The sequence below is a fragment of the Drosophila santomea genome, chromosome X (genome assembly GCF_016746245.2).
Source record: "Drosophila santomea strain STO CAGO 1482 chromosome X, Prin_Dsan_1.1, whole genome shotgun sequence".
Lineage (NCBI taxonomy): Eukaryota > Metazoa > Arthropoda > Insecta > Diptera > Drosophilidae > Drosophila > Drosophila santomea.
Window position 1 is genome coordinate 9,775,632 of NC_053021.2, and position 23,274 is coordinate 9,798,905.

The 23,274-nt window shown below is 41.0% G+C and overlaps 3 protein-coding genes across 12 annotated transcripts; all 3 read left to right on the forward strand.

The window, feature by feature from the left end:
- Positions 1–211: 211 nt before the first annotated feature.
- On the forward strand, positions 212–20,288 carry LOC120456100 (protein scalloped). 10 transcript variants are annotated; one of them, XM_039642698.2, is made up of 12 exons: positions 212–907; positions 1,315–2,040; positions 15,626–15,753; positions 15,988–16,126; positions 16,375–16,505; positions 16,947–17,669; positions 19,026–19,066; positions 19,132–19,321; positions 19,460–19,522; positions 19,594–19,766; positions 19,847–20,081; positions 20,148–20,288. In XM_039642698.2, the coding sequence occupies exons 2-12, from the start codon at positions 2,007–2,009 to the stop codon at positions 20,259–20,261; spliced, it is 1,971 nt and encodes a 656-aa protein (XP_039498632.1). In that variant the 5' UTR covers positions 212–907; positions 1,315–2,006; the 3' UTR covers positions 20,262–20,288. The 10 variants fall into 10 exon arrangements, with proteins under 10 accessions (XP_039498632.1, XP_039498639.1, XP_039498630.1 ...); XM_039642696.1 differs by lacking the exons at positions 212–907; positions 1,315–2,040 and adding exons at positions 7,825–8,561; positions 9,930–10,385; XM_039642705.2 differs by lacking the exon at positions 16,947–17,669 and having other exon boundaries at positions 220–907; positions 19,147–19,321.
- Positions 5,196–6,756, forward strand: LOC120456101 (serine/threonine-protein phosphatase 2A activator). Its single transcript, XM_039642706.2, has one exon. The coding sequence runs from the start codon at positions 5,290–5,292 to the stop codon at positions 6,598–6,600; it is 1,311 nt and encodes a 436-aa protein (XP_039498640.1). The 5' UTR covers positions 5,196–5,289; the 3' UTR covers positions 6,601–6,756.
- A 127-nt stretch (positions 20,289–20,415) lies between the features above and the next one.
- On the forward strand, positions 20,416–21,185 carry LOC122756537 (involucrin-like). Its single transcript, XM_044006582.1, has 2 exons — positions 20,416–20,496; positions 20,595–21,185. The coding sequence occupies exons 1-2, from the start codon at positions 20,416–20,418 to the stop codon at positions 21,183–21,185; spliced, it is 672 nt and encodes a 223-aa protein (XP_043862517.1).
- Positions 21,186–23,274: the final 2,089 nt, after the last annotated feature.

Here is a 23,274-nt window from a genome sequence, read left to right on the forward strand (position 1 = left end):
GAGAAAACCATTCTCTTTATGTAAAAACTGAAAATTTCCACTCTCTTAGGTTCCAATTGGAACCGCGCACGAAGAGAGGCAAAGAGAGCGAGAGAGTTTCGAGTCGAATTGGAATGGCCAGTTCCCAATGCGAATGCTCAATGAGAAGAGCTTTTACTGTTTTACTTTTTGCCTGAAATACATTTTGAGATAATTTCTTGTTGGTAGTTCTGTTTATGCCATCGTTTGCGTCTGTGTTATTTCGATTGCGAGAGCCAGTTAACATTAGTTAAAATTAAAACAAACGCCAGGCAGAAGATATAATCGAATTGCGGTTTTTTTTTTATGTTCTTCTCGTACCGAATTTCCATCCACATCCGCATCCACCATCCACCATTCCGTTCGTCGTTATCCGTCGGATATGTTGTTCTATCGCTGTACCGTACAAGTTCGTACCCAGTCCAAATGCAAACAGATTGCGCCGTGTGCCGGTAAAAATAAGCGCTAAGTTTGGGAAAAACCATCAACATCAGATGATGTGCCTCGAACTTTTCGGGCGAAAACGGCGACCAATCGCTTGCGGAAAATAGCCTGGAGGGAAAACGAATAGGGGGAAAAGTCGCGTATTTAATGAAATATAAATTAATGGGTTCGCTTTAGCACAATACGACGGTGTATTCGGATTTGGCTAACGGTGTACGGTGTACGGTGTGTTGTGTAAACAAAGTTGTAGTTATAGTTTTAGTTTAATTAGCTTCGCATAAGCTGCAACCGGATCTGAAACAGACCGTGGCAAGGAAAATAATAATTGCATTTCATGTATGCCAGTGTAAATTTGCGTTCGTGTGTGCTAAGTTTACATACAGAGAGTGGATAGTGTGGTTTCTAGTATCCCTATCCGATTCGCGCCGTTATTGTTAATGCGCAGGTAATTCGGAGCGCTTTTCGGCCACTCTACCCAATATTTTGTTCTACATCGTGTTTTTATTTTTTTTGCCCCCCCCCCACACATTTTTTTTCCAACTTTTTTTTGTTGTGCTGTGCTGTGCTGTGCTGAGCTGTATGCATTTATTTGACAGCTTATGAATCACCCGCAAAGATTCATTTGCGCTGATTGCAGCACAACTGTTGCACCCACTTTCAGAAAAAAATAATCACAAAAAACACCCATACATCGTCTTCGGGAAAACTACTCAAGCGCGTTTAGCCAGCAACAAAAAAATACGTATAATACAATGAAAATAAACAAATAATACCTAAGCCATAGAGCACATTTTTTCCACGCCCCCTTAACTTTTGTAATTACCTTGTTTTTTTTTTCGTTTTTTTTTGCAGTGCATTTACTAAGGAATCACTCTGATATCAGAACAACCTTTAAATACCGTATTAAATCAAAATGAATAACAAGATATGGTGGCGAATTCCGCCGAACAATCGACTCGAGCGACTAGATTCGGTAAACAGCTCCCAAGTGTAAACTTGACTCCCATTACCACTGTGTAAATACCAGAAAGTTAACCCAAAAGAACAATAATACTACTGTGGAGAACACGATACACTTATTTGGAAGTGGATTTAAGTTACAGTAATGCCAGCCAATGAACGACCAATTGCGATACAATACAAAAACATAAGCGAAAGGCAAATAAATGCAAATTAAAACCGAAAAAAGCTAACAAAAAAAAAACCGGGCAATTGGTCATGCATGTAAATCGCGAAAGATAAACATAATCCATATAATATCGTCCAAGTTGCGACGGCTGAAAATGTGCAGTGCGGTTATATCCTAAAAATGGATCTGTTTTTCCTGAGAAACTGCCGCAGTTGTGTTCTCTTCTTCGATCCCTGCAAAGTCCACGAAAAAAGTGCCCCCAAGAAGGTGCTGTGAATGCCCAGCAATCAGCACTCCATCTAGAGATCTTAATCTTCGCCAGCTTTCGGATCCCCACACAACGCGACGATATCCTGGCCAAACGGAGCAGCAGCCATAAGTAGCATATAATCCTGGAGCTTCACACCAATGCGATATGGATTGTGATTACTCGAAGTTTCTGTACAAAAGTAAGTAAGATTAAGATAGACATCATATCTAAATTTGCCGACGGCAACTTTTCACAAACAAAGTTTAATTAGCCCGTTTATTAATGGTAACATGAAGCAATTTTGAAGTATTACAATTTATTTTGCATTTGTAATTTTAAAATACCCTTCAATTTTAATTGCACTGTCAGCGTTTCTTGGGTGTTTTTCTTCCTAGAAACAGATGATGAAAGTGTATTTGATGTCAAAGCAATAAAAAGCGATTTTAATTTTCTAGTCTGACGAAATATTTAACTATTTAGACTTTCATTTAGACTTTATGAAGACTGAAAGAAATAAAGTTCTATAAAGTGGAAATAATGTTGACTAATACAAGAATTGAGATTGTGCTGTGCGGTTAGGAAACAAATCTGGAAATTCAGCATAAAAAAAAAGAAGCAATAATCTTCAAGTCTTCCTACTTTGCGAAATATCTATAGACGAATCTAAATAGCTAGTGAGCCACTTACAATCCCATTTTAAGCAGCTCTCCAAATTTTAAAATAACATGTTTTTATTTGCCATATCAGGATTGCGTCGGTAGCAAGTCGCTTTTTTGTCCGCCAATTTCAAAATTTGGTTTCAGAAAAAGGACATATTACGATATATTTAGGGAAAGGGCACTAGTTTTAATAATAAAAAAGATTTCGCATCAGAATCTTGGAATCCTAAAGTCGCGAATTTCACAGGACCGCGTCGAGTTGTCCGTATGTTTGTCCGCATATTTGAAAATTTGCTCCTAGTAACTATAGTTTCTTGCTTAAATATATATTTAGATTATTCCCCAGCACAATGAATTCATGTGATCGAATCGAATAACAATATCAGAACAGAAATCTTTCAATACATTGCTTTTCCACGATTAAAATCTCGTGCAAGCTTGTCCCAATGAGGACGACGATGGCAGTGGGGGTTTTTATCAATTTCGTAGGCACATTTCTCGCTAGAGTTATTTTCAGTTTCGAAAAATTCCACGGGACACTGTGCGTTTTCTTGTTGCCATCTTCCATAGAAAGTTCGTGGATTCGGTTTGGTTCGCATCGGCTTCCCTTGAAACCGACAAAAGCAAAAGCAAAAGCAAAAGCAGACGGAAGAAGCGAAAAGCAAGCAGCACGGCGGCAACGTCAAAGCGACAAAAGCAGCAGCAGCAAGTTGGAAAAAAAGGATTCTTCCCATCAGAAGTTGGTTCCTCATGGTTTTGCACAAGATAAAAATATTTTTTAATGTTCCCTGAACACAAACAAAAATTTAAGGAATGTCACGTTGTAGTGCCGTCTCGCTCCGATGTGCGCTCCATGTATGCATTGCGCATTTATTTTGGTTCCCGGTCCGTCGATTCTTCTCTGCCGTTGCCGTTCCTGTTGTATCTCGTATCTTCGTTGGTATGGCACAAAGAATTTCTTTTACACAGACAAATGGTTCGCTTACCGGGGACCAAAGATCTGCTTGAAACTCGCATTCGGGGTAAATATAACCGATATACATACACATGTGTCCATACGCCGAACGGTGAATAACTGGCCAAAGTCATGTCGAGACAAGCAAACTTTCGCCAATTTGTGGAATCCTTGCACAGGATACAGAAGAGAACTTCACAATCGACTGGCTTTTCAACTGACTGTTTCTTGTTTCCCTCCTCAAAATCATAATCCGCTTGAAAATGAACTGGGAGTGAACACAGAATCAAGTGGCATCTCTACAATGTGACCAAGTTCGCTAAAGTTCATCCGAAAAAGTCTCCAAATTCTCCAAAATATGGAAGTTTACTGCTTTCTTTAAGAGACAACTGGTAATGAAATTACACAAATTGAAATAACTGCAGACATTTTTCTCAGTGACGTTGAAGAAAGAAGACTTTATTTTTATAGTTCTGAAATGGACCGTTCTTAATTGCTCCCGTTTTTATAAATTATTCTAAAGCATTGCCATACCCATCCAGTCCAGGTTCAAGAACATTAACACAAATATTGTATTCGAATTATATTTGAATTGCATTATTAAGTAGAAAAAGTCGAGTTAGGGATACAGCGTATAGATATGGAAAAGTTTGTGCATTTTTTTAATGACGTACTACCGAGTTATGTGGCATTTAACGGCTTGTATTGTATGCCAATATGGAAAGGTAAATCGCGTACAATTGCAAAATGATCGTTTTGTCATGTCTGCGGAACGTGACACACGCTGTGTTCTAAAACTAAGCTGTATCGGAAGGTGGTTCAAGTTCGGCAATACGCCTACGGTATTCATGGTATCACAATTTATTATTTGAACTTAGAGCTGTTCATGCCTACACTTAAAAAAGGGAAAACCAAATCAGTGTCGTTTAAATGGCAAATACCAAATATGACAGCACATTTGCAAAATTTGTATGTTCTCTCTGGTTTCTGTAGCTCCAACTAAAGTTTTTCTATTTGCTCGTCTAGAATTTGTAATACACATTTGGCGCTTTTATTTTTCACCTTTTCATTCCATTTGCTGTTGGAAAATATCAAGAAAACTATAAAGCTATTAGTATTTAACAGCTTTAAGCCTGTTTCAATGGAAACTTATTATTCTCGAATGGAAGATTGGGGATTTGCCTGAAATATATGTAATACTTCGGTAGAAGTTTCGCATTTGGTCTGGCAGGTTTATTATGTCTATCCCTTGAATTAAATGCATTTTGGAAAGAAATCAGACAATAAATAGCTTATTGATAGTTTCGTAAACGATCATGTTTAATTAATGAAACTTTTCCCTACTGTACTCAAACTAGATATCAGATTTAAAGGGTATTCAGTAAGTGATTTTCCCCAGAAAGTATATGTATATCTTTGTATATAAGTAGGACCACTGAAAAATGGAAACTGTGTTATATATAACATTCAATTTCGTAGTTTTATATACCTTAAAAATGTGATAAACCGCAATTGGTTGAATATATGTGGTTGTGCGGTAGTTAAACCATCGTAACAAATACAAATCAGATAGTAGTTCTTATCCGATAATAACATAAACGGTGTGATAATAGCAAATTGGTGAACTAAAAACTAAAAGCGATTACCTATACTCCAAGCTTATGTCAGAGATATCTGATACCCAAACGATTAATGCAATCATGGAGGAAATGGTTATCAAACACTTGTGTATATAGTAGGTTCTGGCGATTGATTCGAAAGCATTCAACTCATACGTTTTCGTTTTTCGACAACAAAATACACAATAAGCCAGTGATTGCAACCAACAACCATAATGAGCAACAAACTGGGCTACGATGTGACCGATCCCACCGTCCAAGTGCTCCGGGCATCGGCATTCATGCAGAATGGGCCAGTGAAGCAGGTGCGCAGCCTGGAGGATCTGGACCGATGGGTTCGCTCGCAGGCCTACCACGACGTCATCGCGTACATCAGCAACACCAGCAGGGCCATCCAGGGCCAACGACTGACCCAGGACTTTCCGGTGACGGAGCAGATGCGTCTATTGTGCGAGATCTTCGATGGACTGGAGCTGCTGATCGTGGAGCATGCACCGAAGCTGGAGGACTCCAATCTGGCCTTGCCGTTTGCCCAGGTTAGAAGTAAGGCCTACCGCACTTGGATGCGCCAGATGTTCCAGCATGTGTTCAGCAAACTGGACGAGGCCATCAATGTCAACTGCAAGCACATCAACGAATTGGGCCAGTATCTTCGCCGATCCTTTGGCAATTCAAACACTCTGGATTTTGGGCCCGCCAACGAGTTGATGTTCCTCTTCTTCCTCTGCGGCCTCTTTCGCGCCGGAATCCTGCTGGCCAAGGATACGGTGGCCGCCGCGCTGCTGCTCTTCAATCGGTACGTCCATGTTATGCGGCGCCTGATCAGCACTTTTGGACTGACCATTGCCAAGGACCCCAGTTACACCATTGAAGATTACTACTTTCTGCCGTATCTGTGGGGTGCGGCCCAATTATCGCTGGATTGTCCCTTCTCGCCGATGCAGTGTGAGCAGGGTAAGATCTTGGACAGCTACAGGCAGGACTACATGATGCTGGACATCATTGATCATCTGCAGAAGACCCGAAGCGGCCCATTGAGTCAGGTGGCCCTACAGCTGTGGAGCATCCTGTCGATACCCACGTGGCCGCAGGTCTACAGGGGATTGGAGCGTAACTATATCGATCATGTGCTCTCCTCCTTCGGAACCGTGGAGCAAGCCATCTTCTGCGAACTGATGTCCTTCGAAGCGCTGGTAGCGTCCGTCCATCTGCATCGCGCACGCTTGGGCGTCCACCTCATGGATGGCAAGGAGAAGGAGAACGAGGATGAGCTCGAGCCGAAACCAGTGGATAATCTATGGCAGTTTTCGGCACCGGTCAGCAGATATGTCAGCATGGAACCGGAATCCTTTCTCGGCTTCCAGGGATCCAAGGTGCGGCACAAGTCGGAGGACAGCGATGAGGAACGCCTCTGGATGCTGCGCCAGTTGGTCGATGAGAACGATCCAAACTCTGAAATGTTTTTCCCGGATCGCGAAGTCAAAGGACGTGATTCGATTACTTCGTTCGCCAACGAAGGTCACTAAAATGTCAATCCAATTAATATATGTGAACTTGTAAGGATGCATTCTGCACTTTTTAATTTTATATTTAGCTGATTTATTTATGTTTCGAATTCCCTGCAAAAGTACGTTATTCGTGTTATAAATGTTTGGAAATTAAATAGGAAAAGGGACGAAAAATGTGCATATTCAAGATTTCATATTTGAAGATAACGTTTTTATTTTCTTGTTTTATTAAAAGCCATTTTTTTTCTAATCCTTTTTCAAATGAATAGCACATTTAATAATAATAATAATAATAATAATAATAATAATTAATAATTGATATTCAATCTGTTAACCTTTTTATACCGTTTTCACACTAACTTTGGAAAGCAATAGCACAGAGATCTCATTGCTCTCTCTGAAGAGCCGCAACCAAATTGTGCCAAGCTTTCGCCAAAGAATCGTTTATATTATTTTAAAAATAGCCTTTTCCGCGAATTTTCAAACCGCTAGGGATTTTCAAAGTGGCCCTGTGTAGTTTTCCCAACGCTCTGTGTCTATATGATTGCAGATTGACACGTTTATAATTATTTTATCGTGCATAACATGTGATTTATGTACATATATAGTAATCGCAGTGTTTCGAAAGCAGAGTTTTTAAAAGTGCTTTCTGAAATGTATTTGCGTAGTGACGAAGACGCTCAACTGCTAAATCCTAAGCAGTCATCATACAGCTCTTTGTAGTTCGCTTGATCCTTCGCTTGGTCTGTTAGCTGAGGTCACAGATCCGAAGCATCTGATAAAGGACCTGACTTCCGTTGCGAAATCGTGGCCAGAGTTATGGCACCCGAAAGCCAGAAGACTTGCAAAGTGAGCGAAATCGAAATCGTGCGGTAAGGCGCCAGCGGCATGTAGTTAGTTCGTCGGATATTAGTCACACCCGTTGCGAGCGAGCGGGAGAGCGAGATCTTTGCACTATGGGAAATTTTGGCACTTTTGCTGGCCAAAATGATTAAATGATTGTATGCTTATTCTAATCTAAGCAAAAAAACAACTGATTTCGTGATAGTGTTTGTATATTACAAATTACAATTTTTTTATTACAATTATCTAATGTTTTGTTCAAAGCTAGATCATTAACAGAAAAATTTCTTTTGTAAGACAACTTAAGTTTTAACATTGTTTACTAAAAAGTGATCAAATTTCCCATAGTGCTTTGGTGAGAGCGGAGAGCGCAGAGCGCAGAGCCATGTACATGTGCATGTGTTTGTGTCTGTATTTTACACTGGGAGAGCGACGCTCTTCCGCGCTCTCACGCTCTGTCTTCTAGCCCCACAATTCTGGGTGTGTGCGTGTGTGTGGTGCACTTGTGTCGGTGATACAGTGCTGGTTTCTGGGTTTTGATCGGGTTGTATTCTGCGCGTGTGTGTGTGGGTGTGAGTGTGTGTTATGGCCAGTGTAGTCATCGCTTGTGTTAGGAAACTGAAACTAAACAACCAGATCCACCAGTTATGCTGGCAGTCCTCCACATTGTTGTTGTTGCTGCCACTGCTGCTGCTGTTGTTGCTGTTGGTGTATTTTGCAGAGAATGAGTTGAAGTTGAGTTAGCCAGGCCAAGTCAACGGCAACAACAATAACAACAGCAACAGCACGAATCCAGCCGAACAACAACAGCAACCAGACCAGACCAGACCGACCAGCCAGCTACAGCCATATAGACTGCTATAGTGTGTTATCGACGCTGACGTCGGCGTCGTTCTTTGTATTGATTCGAATTTGGATTCAGTCGATGAGTTTCTCTCGCTTCTGCGCGTTGCGTTTTTCGCAGTGTTTCCGCGATTTTTCGTTGTCGTCATCGTTGTTTCGTTTGCCTCGTTGTTGTGTGTGGTGTATAGTGCGCCCCCCGTCGCCGCTGCCGCCACCGCCGCCGCCCCGCGCCCCACTGAATTCAGCGCCCCCTTTTTTTTTTGCTTCGTACAGCCGTGAGCGGCTGTAAAAGTGTGCGTGGGTTTTTAAGATTATTAAAAGCGATTTTCATTTGCAATTTTGGATATTCTGATGCCCCTTCATCTGCTGTTTTTTTTTCCTGTCTTTTTTTTTGAGTTCTGCTCTGTTTTGTGTTTGTAATATCTGTATGGGAAAGATTTAAAGAAAATGTATCTTAAGATGTGGCCACTTTTTTGATTCACCTTCTCGCTCGCTCGCTCGCCTGCGCTCTCTTTCGCTCTCTCTGGTCTTTTTGTTTTATCTATTTCTTTATATCTATCTTATAAACAGTAGGCGTGTGTGGGGAGGGCATCGCAAGATACGGACGTGTGTAGCTTTATAAGCAAAATATCCTATGCCTCTAGGTGGCACACCAACCAAAAAAAAAAAAGAAAAGAAACACGAAAAAAAAGAAATCAAAAAAAAAGAATCATTTCATAAAAATACATATCTAAATACAGATGTACATGTGCATGCACACATGTGCGTACGCTTTTGCACACCCATAAACACGGATACACACATGTGCACACACATGCATACAATTAGAATTGCACTTGTGCAGAAAAACAGACTATTTGCTTAGGCCCCAAGCAGATGAGAAAATACACATGTACGGGATACCTTCGTCTTCGTCATCGTCATCGTCTTCTTCATCACCAGAATCAGAATCGGAATCAGAAACAGAATCAGAATTCAGAATCGTCATCGCCTTGGAGCCCCATCTCAATTACGAGCTTCTCCATTAACTAACGAAGTGTAGGAAAAAGTCGAAACCAAACCTAGCCCATCCAATAGTTGGCTCTCCGGTGGCCATTCTTCTTTCTTCATCTTATTGCCGCAGCTGCGCCTTATTTCCACTGAAAGGCTTACTGACACATTCTCACTTTCACAACGACCACGATATTGTACAAAGCTGCTCATACTAAATACACAGTTATATATATATACATATATATCGGGAGAGCGGAGAGAGCTCGAGAGAGCAAGAGCGAGAGAGAGAGAGTGGGAGTGTTTGAGAAGATGCAGAAGTGTGTGTGTGTGTGTGCGCGTGCGTGTGTGTGTTGCCTGTTTAACTTTAACTGAAACTGAAAAAGATCTTTCTCACTTCCTCAACTCAACCTAAGAACTCCGATCCGATTCATGAATTATTGCAGATGTGAGTAAGTATTGCGAGTATGCATGTGTGTGCACGCGTAGAATCGAAAAGTAAAGTAGTGCAAAAACAAGTATCGAATGAGCCACATAATCCAAAGCGAAAGGGTTTCGTTTGTTCGGTTTTCGTTTGAAAGTCCCCTCGCCCAAAGACGCTGCCATAACTTGTACACATGTATAATATAAATTAACAAACCGCTCCATCGTGTTATCAACGACATATGTAGATAATAACACGCCCAGCACTCTGTGCGTGAACTGAAAAACTGAAAAGCTAAAAAACAGTTACTGTTACAAGCGAATAATAATAACAACAAGAGTGAGTGCCTTTGCCTTTGACCAGCCGGAGACGACGACGACGACGTTTGATGTTGTTGGTGGAGACGGTGACATCAGAGTCTAAATCTAGCGCGAACAGATTTCTTTTAATTCCGTAAACTAGTGGACAACGCACCGTACTCGTTCCGCAACCGTTCCGTACTCGAACTCGAGCTCGAATTCCTCCGGACACACTCGCAGCAGCACTCGTGAGTAGCGAAACCCTAAAGGAAATCTTCAAGAAAAAGCTGGCTGCATGAAAAACATCACCAGCTCGAGCACTTGCAGCACCGGGCTGCTGCAATTGCAGAACAACCTGAGCTGCAGCGAGTTGGAAGTTGCCGAGAAGACAGAACAACAGGCAGGTCCGTTGCCCATTCCCCATTCCCCATTCCCCCTCATTCGAATCATACAAAAGACACACCTCGTAAATTTAAACTCTATGCCCCTGGTCCCTGGTCCCCACAACCACCCCCACCATCCAAAGTTTCTCGATCTCTGGTTTTTGTTTGGTGACTTTTTCCTCGTGGGTTCGGTTCTCAATGCAAAGCACATGCATGGAGAGTTTCCATTTGAGAAAGTCACCCAAAAACGGAGACCTGAACTGCAGGGCACCTTCACCTTCACCTCCTTCTCCATCTCCATCACCATCGCTGTGGAGTGTACTCTCCACCCATCTGTACATATGTATATCTCATACATATCTTATATACATACATATGCACATATGCACATACATGTGTACATACCCAAATCTAAATCTAACCGTTCTAAATCCGAAAAGAGAGGGCAAGCCAACTTTCGATTGCCAAGATGAATAATTCAATGGATTAGTCAGGTTTAAGATATCACAATGCTTCTTAAAAGACGGTGATGGGGAGGGGGAGGGGGGGGGGAGCTCGAAAATATTTTGCCAACCGAGCGGATTTCGAAAAGAGCTTTTCTCGCATGTGTTCTTCATTTGTGCACAGCATTGCATAATCATATTTTTGGCCAGAAGCTTGTAAATGCAGTGTGGGAGACAATTCGCAGCACAAAAAAAAAAATGATACATACATATGTATATGTGTATATATGTACGGATTTTGTCGATCTGGATTTTGGCGAAATATGTTGACATGTCCACGCGATCTGCTGTTTTACGATTTATTTATTACCTCAGTTTAAGAGCCATCAACTTGTCCGCTGTCCACATATATGTAGATACACATTAAGAATAGATACATATGTATGAACGTATACTTTTATATCTATTACTTTACTGCTTATAATGATTATAATCAAAAATGATCGAATAGCTGCATATCCTATTAGAAGCATTGAAATCAATCGGTATACTTGTGGTATAACTATGGTGTTGACGATCGTTGAAGTATAAACAACTTTTCCAAGTTGCACTATCAAGGCAAACAAAACTAATTCACATACTTATGTTTGTTTAATATTTTCATTTCTGAATCGCATGCTACACAATGAATTTCTAAATGGCCTGTAAATATTTACAATAATATCGTAATACCCACACGTGCCTTTTTCCAAGCAACGCAACTAACGTAATTGATAGAAGAAAGTAAAAACTATGAAAAAAATGGCTTGGAAAAGCCGAACTTCATATACTCTAGTAGTTACAACCAAAATGGATTACTCACGTTCGTTTTTTACCAGTTGCTATCACAACTATGGGTTTCAGTAGCCCAGAGAATGAGTGTGTGTCGTGAGTCATTGGTGAATATCTTCAAGAGCAACGAAAACATATCCGATCATGATAAAGTTAATCTTACTTACTTAAAAAAAAAACAAGTTCGGGCTACTCAGTGGACCGATCGTTCATATGACTACTGTGTTAATAAGAATTGTCGGCAATCTTTTGGCTAAATTTTTTGCTAATGTTTAATGGAATTTTGTAAAGTAATTATCGTTTTCGGCAGTCAGTTCCGGTTACTAACAAAAGTCGATCGCATATATTTAATACTCTTCAGAAGCTTTATGACTGTAAATAGTTCTTTCACTTGTTTCCGTTTAGCCTTTCTAAAATCCTATCAAATTCACATATAAATCGCTGAAGTTTTCCACTATTTTCACTCCTTTACAGCCGTTGAGAATCTGTAGTTCACTTTCTAGCTATATTCTTTTTAAACATTTAGAAATATATTTGGCAACTTCCATATTCCTTTCTGTACATTATTCACATGACTAACATCGTTTCATTGGTAGCCAAGAAGACAAAAGATTTATTATTAATTATTTCGTCGTTGCACCTCACAAAAATTCCATTTGAACCTTTACCAGGTTGCAAATTCGTTTGTGCTGACTTCTAAGGATTTTCGGCAGCAGAAATGGGAGTGCGTTTTAGGGGTTGAAATTATGAAAGGACAGGGGACCGAACTCGTTATACCCTATGCATAATCAATGAACTAATAGGAAGTGATGCAATAGGAAAGTGATGCGGATTAGTAAAATATACACTAGGGTTAGAAATGCCTCCTTCATTTCCTATGATCTTTATTATATGTACCCAGCCATTATCCACCGATATTATTCGCATGAGTAAAAGAAAATCCAATGATTTTGCTATCTTATAATTAGTTTCATTAACTATATAAAGCACTGCAATGCCCTATATATTATTGTGCAAAATACGGACAATAAAAATGATAGTTTTCACCTGTCTCGGTAACTGCTGGGAAGTCAAACTGTCTTTGACTGCGTAGGGATTGCGGATCCCAACTTTGATCCTGAGTGCGCTAAGTACGTCATCACACAGCTCCTTACCATCCCAACCAGGCACATTCTTCGTGTATATATATATATTTATATACGGGATATATGTACATTATGTATGTGTGTGCGACGGGGCGTACATAAAGAAAATGAAAAAGCAGAATGCATACCATAAATTCCAATTGCCGCACAACAAAATTGCGGCTTCTAAGGGTAGGAATGGAAAAGGCAGGAAAAAGAACACACATTCCCTTATTAAAACCGAACTGAACAGAACTGAACTGAACAGAACGAGCAGCTGCGAGCTGAATTTGAGTTGAGTTTTCGAGGCGGAAATTGAGTTCAAGCGTACGAAAGTCTGTTTCTAGTTTTTCTAATTGGAAATTATCCCGAACTGAAACGCTGCCGTTTGAATTCAGAAATTCTGAAATGCCATGTGATAATATTAATGCACGGTTCAGCTATTTTGTCCGTTTCATTCCACTCCTTTTCGTCCTTTCAAATCATGTGTGTGTGTGTGTGTGTGTGCGTGGAGTGCTTACGAGATTATGAAAAATGGCACATTCACCCCCTAAAATGATCCCAACCCCTGCACTATGCCATGCATTTCCAAGCCGTGCAATATGCATTCTACTCTTTTGATTGCCACACAGCCGTTTCCGTTTCGGGTTTCGGGAATTTCTGGTATTATTGTGCCTAGGATAGATCGTCCTGGCTTGACTTGTCCTGGCTTGACTTGTCCTGGATTCTGGTGAACTGCGTTCGCTAAGCTAACTACACCTTAATATACCATACTGTACTATACTGCAACTACTTACTCTAACAGATTGAAGCTTTGTACAGCGTACTATGCCATTCTCTACCTTACTATACCATGATATACTTACTATTCCAAGCTAAATATATGCCTGTGTGCAACCTACTATACCATAGCATACCATTTGGTACCATATCATACGATACTATACCATAGCACACCATGCTGTACCGCACTATGCCAAGCTCTGATCCTTGATGGTGGTGTCTGAAGTTCCGTGGCACACCTTTACCTAGGCTATGTAGTCCATTGTACCATGCCATACCATATCATGCCCCTGCGGACCCAGACTCACACTTGACGCCCCACACTGCATCAACTTCTACTTCTACTTCTACTTCTACTTCTAGTTCTACTTCAACTTCTAGTTCTAGTTCTAGTTCTACTTCCCTTCTATTCTATCAATAGTACGCTGCGAGGGTATGTGCCACACTGCATTCTATCCGCTGTCTCATGAATACGAATACGAATACGAATACGAATACCTAGAGCAATAGAGCAAACATCCCTATAGGTTTGGGCTTATATGGGCGAAACACCAGGGGCAGAAAAGGAACCGGCCAAAACAAAGAATAGAAATAAACTATACGGGGCACATTTCAGTTTCAGTTTGACGTGCGCGTTTCTCTTAACCAGACGCATTTTAGTTTTTGTTGCCGTCCGGGATTGTTTTTTTCACGCTGTGTGGAAGCAAGTCGAACACAAAACAAAAATAAATTACAAAATAATTGAAATTATAATCATTCGATAGATACATATACATATGTGTACACTCGTGCAGACTGAACAGTGATATGTTTAACTGAAACGATTTCTTGCGCATTCGAAAAAAGAGCCTATACGAGTTTTTTGAATCTTATTTGGTGTATCATCAGCGATATCGGCTTTACAGTGGCGCCATTCTCAAATCACTTAGATTCCCTCGAGGAATTCAAGGAATTATCGGGTGAGTGGATTGGCATCTAATGTTCAATTCAGTACGCTATACATCCATATGTAGTTTCTTGGATTTTTGAATACTCGTTTATTCAAAACCTCAATCTTATAGTCCAACTTACTGGTTTCCTTGTGCTTCGTGTTCCAATAATGTTAGAGCGTTGAACATTTAATTAAAATCGACTAGAAATAAGTATGCCTCGACTATTGGATACCCACTGCATGACTCAAAAAGTGTTGCATACACGCAGGCGTCATGTATATCAGCACTACTAAACACTTTCAAGCTAAATGCTAAATACTTGAAAAATATATCAGTAATAGAGGTCAGGGGTATATTTAATGGAGTTCACAGCGCCTTCTTCTACCTGTTACATGGTGTGCCACCAGCAGAGCATACCCTCTAATACCCTGTGCGAATACACCATCCCTTAGCTGCGCCAAATATTTTTCATCAAGTCCACCGTTCACCGGGGATGTTCGAATCCAATCCGCACTGCTTAATGCCGTTCAACCCTTTCCAAATATTCACTGCGAAAATGTAAACAATGGTGTGTTGAAACTATTTAAGTTTCAATTCATTTTAAAAGAATTTTAATTTGCTTGTGGGCGGGCGCGGCGGCAATCGCCAAATGGGTTTCCTTTCCAATGGGCGGCAGAGTTGGGAAATCTCACTTTTTATGTGTGGCGAAAGCCTCGATCTGATTTATGAACAAAACCACTGGGTTTTTTATGTTAGTGCGCCTAGATCATTGCGCATAAAAGTGAGTTACTTTTAAAGTAACGATTATTCATTATACAATTGGAGTTGAAGTAATCATCATTGGTTTTGATTGGATTGTTTTTATTTTTCACACGTCAAATGTTTTATAAGGATGCGAGAATGGGGGTAGTTCTTTGGTAGTCTTTAGAATGGTGGAAAGTATTCTTATAAGATGCAATTTGAATTTATGTATGACAGATCGGAGATCAGTTAGTATACGCTCTTCTTTGAATTCTTCTCAAGTCCTGAATGTTAATAATTGCTGCTATTTCATTTCTGTCATTTTCATACCTTGGCCTACTTCATCATTTAGTTAATATTTGATTTTATTTATATTTTTACTAATTATGTTATCTCTTCTATTGCAGTTGGACCCGGCACCATACCATCACCGTGGACACCAGTGAATGCCGGTCCTCCAGGTGCACTTGGATCGGCAGACACAAATGGCAGCATGGTGGATAGCAAAAACCTGGATGTTGGTGATATGAGCGATGTAAGTTTACTAAGATTAGATCACTATACAAATAAATATAACCAAACTAAAGAGACTCCAATGAAATTCTCTTCATTCTGATTGAGAAATATATAGTTTGCTGGCAAGGTCTATGCTGAACTATAAACTTGAAGTACTTTGTAGTGTAAACACAAGATTCTGGATCTATGCATCATTTGTTGATTGTTAATCTGTTAGTAAACAAATTGCCTTGTGTTTTTCAAAATATTCCAGGACGAAAAGGATCTATCTTCCGCTGATGCCGAAGGTGTATGGAGCCCAGATATCGAGCAGAGCTTTCAAGAGGCTTTATCTATATATCCGCCGTGCGGACGTAGAAAAATCATTTTATCCGACGAGGGTAAAATGTACGGTGAGTGCTAGGGAATATTACCAACTATTAGCTTAATAGAATTGCAGTACAATAGTAGTTGGAAACTCATACGTTTAGTATCGCAGCTAGAACCCATTGGGAATTACAGCGTTGCAGTAATGTAACCATTCTGCATTTGGTTCTATGACTAACCATTTGAAGTAGCATTCCGATATGTACTAACTGAACTTTCTTGATGCCTAAGAATGCAACTTATTTAATACTGATTTTATCCATTTTCAATGCAGGTCGCAACGAACTAATCGCACGATATATAAAACTGCGCACAGGCAAGACGAGAACCCGGAAACAAGTCAGCTCGCACATTCAAGTGCTAGCTCGGCGAAAACTCCGCGAGATCCAGGCGAAAATCAAAGTGGTAAGTGGCCAGTGGGGATTTTCTTGCAGTGTAGTTGGATTGTAGGGGGACCTAAGGTTAGATAACCCCAGAGAGCGCGAATATACGGCTAGATTCCTGGGTTGGATGAGCATGAAAAGCAAGGAAGACTTGTCAGTTGAGCTGCAAGAGTGTCAGATGGAAAACGTAACCCCCATCCCATCTCGACATAACATTAAATTTGAATGCGAGCGTTAGGGAACATCCAGTCAGTCACTTCAGTTCCAATTGAAGAAGGGTCAACCGATTCGGATTTGGTTAATGCGATGATGATGTGACGCGCACTTTGGTGGCAATAAACAGCATGCAAATGTCGCAACAAACTCTGCACAGCGATCCAATCGCAATCACAATCGCACAAACAGACAGTAAACAGCAGTAACGTATATGAAGACCCTTCGACCAACCGAAACTCTTTTGCAGGAAACCAATGGTGTGTCTTTGCATTTATTAAATGAGAAAGAACAAACGTTGCAGGTCATGAGCACAATGACCAGTTCGCAAATCGTGTCCGCCCAAGCGGCCAACAATCTGGCATTGGCTGCCTCCGCATTATCGGCAGCAGGTGGTGGTGTTGGTGGTGTTGGTGGCGTCCACCACACCACGAGGCATCTCAATCTCAGTCTCCCGCCACCCCCCACCCACCATAGACACTCGTCGGCGGCGGCAGCAGCTGCTGCAGCAGCCGCAGCAGCAGCGGCAATAGGCAGCAATGTCCCTTCAGCCGCGTTGGTCCCCCCCGGACCGCCGGTTATGGCGTCTACCACGTCGTCGTCATCGTCGTCTGCATCACCTCGACAGCAGCAACAGCAACAGATACAGCAACAACAGCACCACTACCACCACCCAGCCCACCAACACCACCACCACCACCACCATTCCCATCCCAATTTGACGCACCTACCGCATAGTCATATGCATCCACACCATCACCAACATGCGGCAGCCGTTGCAGCGGTGTACCATCTCCAGCAGCAGCAACAGCAGCAGCAACTGCAGCAGCAGCAGCAGCAGCAGCGGCCAAACCATACGGACAACGATCCAGTGGCACTGGGTACTGGTGGGCCAACTGAGGCGCCGCCAGCACCACCAGCGCCACCACCTCCTCCGCCGCCGCCGCTGCACCACCCGCCGTTGTATTCTGGCGTAAGCTCACGTTAACGTTATTATAACCAACTCTCGATTTCCACCTCTCGACTTCCACCGCCTTGTGCAAATCACTCGTATGCTGTCATACTGCGATCCAAAACAAAACTCCAAAACTGAAAACCAAAAAAACAGAAAACCAAAAAACAAAAAGCAGAAATTGAAACACACGCAACTCATTTACCAAGCTACTGCGCCTACTGTTGCATCAAAAAACAAAAAACGAAAAACAAAAAGAGAATCATTGTAGCTCCACCGACCACCATCGAAAACCATCATCACTGCCATAATCCGCAACGCTCATTTAGGATTTGCAATTGTCTTGTTTGGCTTTCTGTTTTGTGTGTGTCTGTCTGTATGTGTGCTCACCCCAAAAGGAACCCCTGACCCATCTTCTCCATCTACTCCATCTTCTCCAGCCTCTACAGATTTGCAATTGCTCACAGAGGTGTCTTAAAGTGGTGCTGTTGGATGAAATGTCATCATCGTAGGAGCAACAAGCTCCAGATCTTTTTGGGAACCTCGTTTCAAGATATTTCGAATCTAAAGAGGTTTGAAACCTTTTAAAGAATGTACTTGATAGTGTGCTTTGGATAATATGTTATCAGGACCCACTTGTAGACACCTCTTTGAATGAGATTTCGAATCCCCGGCGGCTTTTAAGGTGTGCAAAAGTATGCAGCATGGTCGAGATATTCTGTTTCATACTTTTAAACACTCTGCTGATGGGACTTTCGTTCTAACGCACCCATGTATATAATCAATGTGCTGCTTTCGACGAGGGACTCCACTCCTTCAGCTCAACCAAAACCACCGCCCCATGCCATCCTCCAGTTTCCATCTCCATGCAGCTAGCCAGCTATCCAGGTATCAAGCCTCTAAGCCCATCACCAATCACCCATCACCCATCAGCCCCCTGGAACATGAAAAAGCACCATCATGGCCTAAATGAGATGCCCGTTGTACTGCTACGCCAAACCCAATGCGCTCGCTTGCTCATTTGAAATAGACTCCTTGCTTTTGACTTGCTATGCGTAGAAGAAAGTGGCTTCGCTCAAAGAAAAAGAACCTACTTAATTCGAAGTTCGCTATAGACATGTGTGTACTATCTATCGTATGTAACATACTCGCTGGGTAACCTTAGTTAATTGATACAATTGATTTAGTCGGTTAGTGAAAACAGTTGATTAACCAGTCACCAAATCACCATATGTCTAACCACTCTTGTGCATCATCTACTGACACCTGACTACATGGGTCTAAATTAAAGCTCTAGCCTAACCATTCGATCTAAACATTCTGATCTTGTGAAACTGATTGCATAATCGCACTTGTATTTTTTGTATGACCCAACAGCAATTCTGGCAACCTGGACTACAGCCGAGCACGTCCCAAGAGTAAGTTGGCATCTCGTCGTCTACATTATGAGCTAGCTATACAACGCATTTGCATTGACCAATAGTTTCTATGATTACAGCATCAAGCCCTTCCCCCAGCCACCGTATCCAGCTGGCAAAACGTCGACTGCGGTTTCCGGCGACGAAACTGGAATTCCGCCCTCACAATTGCCCTGGGAAGGACGAGCCATTGCCACGCACAAATTCCGCCTACTCGAGTTTACGGCGTTCATGGAAATCCAGAGAGATGATATTGTACGTACTACCCCTCACAACCCTCCCCCCACCCCCCAAAACAAGTCATCCCCCATTTGCTGCACTGCACCATCAATCAAAGGAAAATGTGTTATTAATAATTCCCCATCTCCAATCTTTAATCTCCCATATCCACAGTATAACCGGCATCTATTCGTTCAACTTGGCGGCAAGCCATCCTTTTCCGATCCATTGCTTGAGGTGAGTACATCCTGATAGCAAATGAATGGTAGTACTTTAATGTATTACTCACCTTTCTTACCCATTTCTAGACTGTTGATATACGGCAAATATTCGACAAGTTCCCGGAGAAATCTGGGGGACTGAAAGATCTCTACGAAAAGGGTCCACAGAATGCGTTTTACCTAGTTAAATGCTGGGCGGACCTGAACACCGACCTAACAACCGGCAGCGAAACGGGTGATTTCTATGGCGTAACCAGCCAGTAAGTATGATCCTATATCCTATGTATAGTTAGGAATGTTAATACAGGATGATATTAATGATAACTCTTTTCATGCGCAGATACGAAAGCAACGAGAATGTCGTGCTCGTGTGCTCCACAATCGTTTGCTCTTTTGGCAAACAGGTGGTGGAGAAGGTGGAAAGCGAGTACTCCCGACTGGAGAACAATCGCTACGTGTATCGCATCCAACGCTCCCCGATGTGCGAGTACATGATCAACTTTATTCAGAAGCTGAAGAACCTACCGGAACGCTATATGATGAACAGTGTGCTGGAAAACTTTACAATATTGCAAGTAAGTTTGATCATGGTTATCATTTAAGTACATTATGACACATATATAATGCTATGCTTATTTTAGGTAATGAGGGCACGGGAGACGCAGGAGACACTGTTGTGCATAGCCTATGTGTTTGAGGTGGCGGCCCAGAACAGCGGCACCACCCACCACATATACCGTCTAATTAAGGAATAGCAAAAGCTGCACGGAGCAGAGCCCAACCTGTCTGCGAATCCCATCATCAACACACAAGTTCACAAATATACCGACAACAACAACAGCAGCAGCAGCAGCAATAACAACAATAATAGTATCAATACGTCTAAGCATTGCGATAATAAGACGAGTAATGAAATTGCCAACACAATATCCAACACCAAGAGTGCCAGAAGCAACATCATCAGCAGTATCAGCAGCATCGCCAGCATCGGTAGCAACAATAGTAATAGCAATACCATCGCACTAAACGCTGGCGACAGCAATATTAAGAACAGGAATCTATCTGTTGCTGGTGCTACAATTATCAAGCAATCACTCACCTCACCGCAACATCATACGGCGGATATCGATGCCTTGACCGCACTACAAGTGGAGGAGGTTATTTATACACAGTCACAAGGAAATACCAGTTACCAATTAGACTCCGAATCAAGCATTGCTCCCAACGTACAAGAGCCAACACTCCAGCAGCAACATACCGCCTATGAGGATCGTACAGTATCAGTCCTTCCCCCGTATAATCTATGTATCGGCAACAACAAGCAACCACAACCATTCGAGGCTGAGCAACACGAACACGAACAGGAACAGGAACTGGCACGGGAACTGGAACAGGAACAGCAACAGCAACAGCAACAGCAGAAGCAACTGGGGAACACGAGCTATGAGCAGTTCCTAAAGTTGTCCGCTCATGAATATTCGGAACCTGACAGAAGCACCGCGGCTGCTCTAAATCTCAGCAGTATTGGCGAAAAGGAAGCGGCATTGGTCGTTGAATCCAAGACGGATCTTGAAGATCCACCAGAGTTTCGGATGCTTCGAGAGGTCAATGCGACCGAGGCGGAGGATCCTCGAGGACCCACTGCCGGTGGAATCAGTAACAAAGGCCGTGAGCCGTGAGCGCCATATAATACCAACAGCCTTTAAGCAAGGTTGAGGCTAATTTTAAGGGTTAGAAATACGATTGTAAGGAACGACACCATCAGAGCTTTTTGTTTTCCACCCAAAAAAAAAAAGAAAAAACGAAAAAAAAAAAACCATGGCAGGTGACAACGGAAGATCCTCAAAGCGAGAGATGATTGATTGGTGTTCAGTATCGAAATCAGATTTTTATTTGTGCAAAATAAAAAGTGTATCATATTTTATGTTACAATCATTTGAAAGACTCAAACAACCGACTTTAGTTCAGCATCGAGTGCTTTCTGTAAAATTGTACTATACATACATAAAAAAAATACATTTAAATGATCTCAAAGTTACTTAAAACATATTTTTTGTGTATAATTTTTTTTATGAAAACTTTACAAAATCCTAAAAACGAAACAAAAAAAAAAAGAAATAAATGAAATGAAGGAGTCGTCCTGCGCTGATTTTAAAAAGTAGCAAACTAAGAGTATATATTGACTAATATGTTTGAAACAAAGTAAAGAACGCCGCGAAAGAAACAGATACAATATAGTTTTCCGAATTACCATTAGATATGCATGGTCATGTGCAAGTAGGATTAAGCCATTTTTTTTATATGACAGCTTTTGCATAAGGCTACAAAATGTATAGAAATAATATGTTAGTTATATTTTATTTAAGCTCTCAAGCTTAATCTTCATTTAGCGAGAGAAGAGTGCGTGCTGAGCAGTCGAGGGGAAAGCCAAGGCAGCAGCGGGGGTTCGACAAGTTGACAACTAGAACTAGTTTATAGATTGCTGGCTGGAGTGAACGCTGATATGGAGCTAGATAAGGTGACTTCGAGACCCTGCCGACAGTTGGCCGAAAGTGAAATTCAAAATTTGTCTATTCAATTCGAAATGCAGTCAGGGGAGCTCGGGAGTGAGAAGGTGAGGTGAGGAGGGAGCGTGAGATCTTGTGTGTTACGCGATGGTTTTTGTCTATCCATTCGTATTGTAGTGGCAAAAATGGATATGTAAGTAATTGAATTAAGCATGTGTCGAATGATCCACCGTTAATTAAATTATTGATTACTGATTTAAATTCATTAGTATTAAAAATGCTTATATATATATATATTATATTATGATATGAATACAACAACTGGTGTGTAATTAGCCATTTCTGCATCCACCGAAGACAAGCTCGAACACATCAAATGTCCAAAATTGTAAGAAATTATACATAAATGCAGAAGAAATAACATACAGATTTATTTTCCGATCTAAATAAAGAGGTAAAGATAACTTAAATGTATTCTGAATGTAAAACAGCCTAATTAAAATTGTCTAATTAGTAATAATACGATTACGCATATATATATTTACCAAATAATATAACATATTTATGCTCTAAAGTATAAAGTACATACGACTACAACAAATACGCATTTTTTGATTTTTTGTTCGTAGATAAGATAAGTTAATGTGAAAAGAATAACATGATTGCATACTAAAAAGTTCCACAACAATGACAGTTGAATTTTATTTCGAGAGCTAAGAAAACCAGCAACAAAAATATTTTAAAGCTATAGTCTTAAAAATATTATTATTAAAGATCACTAATGAATATGGTTGGCAAATATAGGTGGAGAGTAAATATAATAAATTCAAATTTAACCGAAAGTCTTTGATTTCAAAATTATAGCAGCCCAATAAGTTCAATTAAACAATATGTTTTGAATCCGAGATGCAATAATACAAAACAAATAACTTTCTTGTCATTTACACAAAATTCGAAGAATTCGGAATATTTTGACTTCGATTACACTCTTGTATTTATGCCCACACATAAACAATGTTGTGCAGAAGAGGCAAATGGTATTATAGAAAAATGTGACACGTCATGAAGAAAAAATTGGCACCCTATGATTTACTCTTTGGAGATGGATCAATTTGCTTTCAGGAAAACTCGTTACTTACCATGTTTACTTTCGTTATGCTGACCAGCTCAAAAGCTTGAAATCATGATACTGGAGAACCATTGATTGGAGAACTCTTGGAATCCTTTTTGGGACCCAAATAGGACCAGTGAGAATTAACTC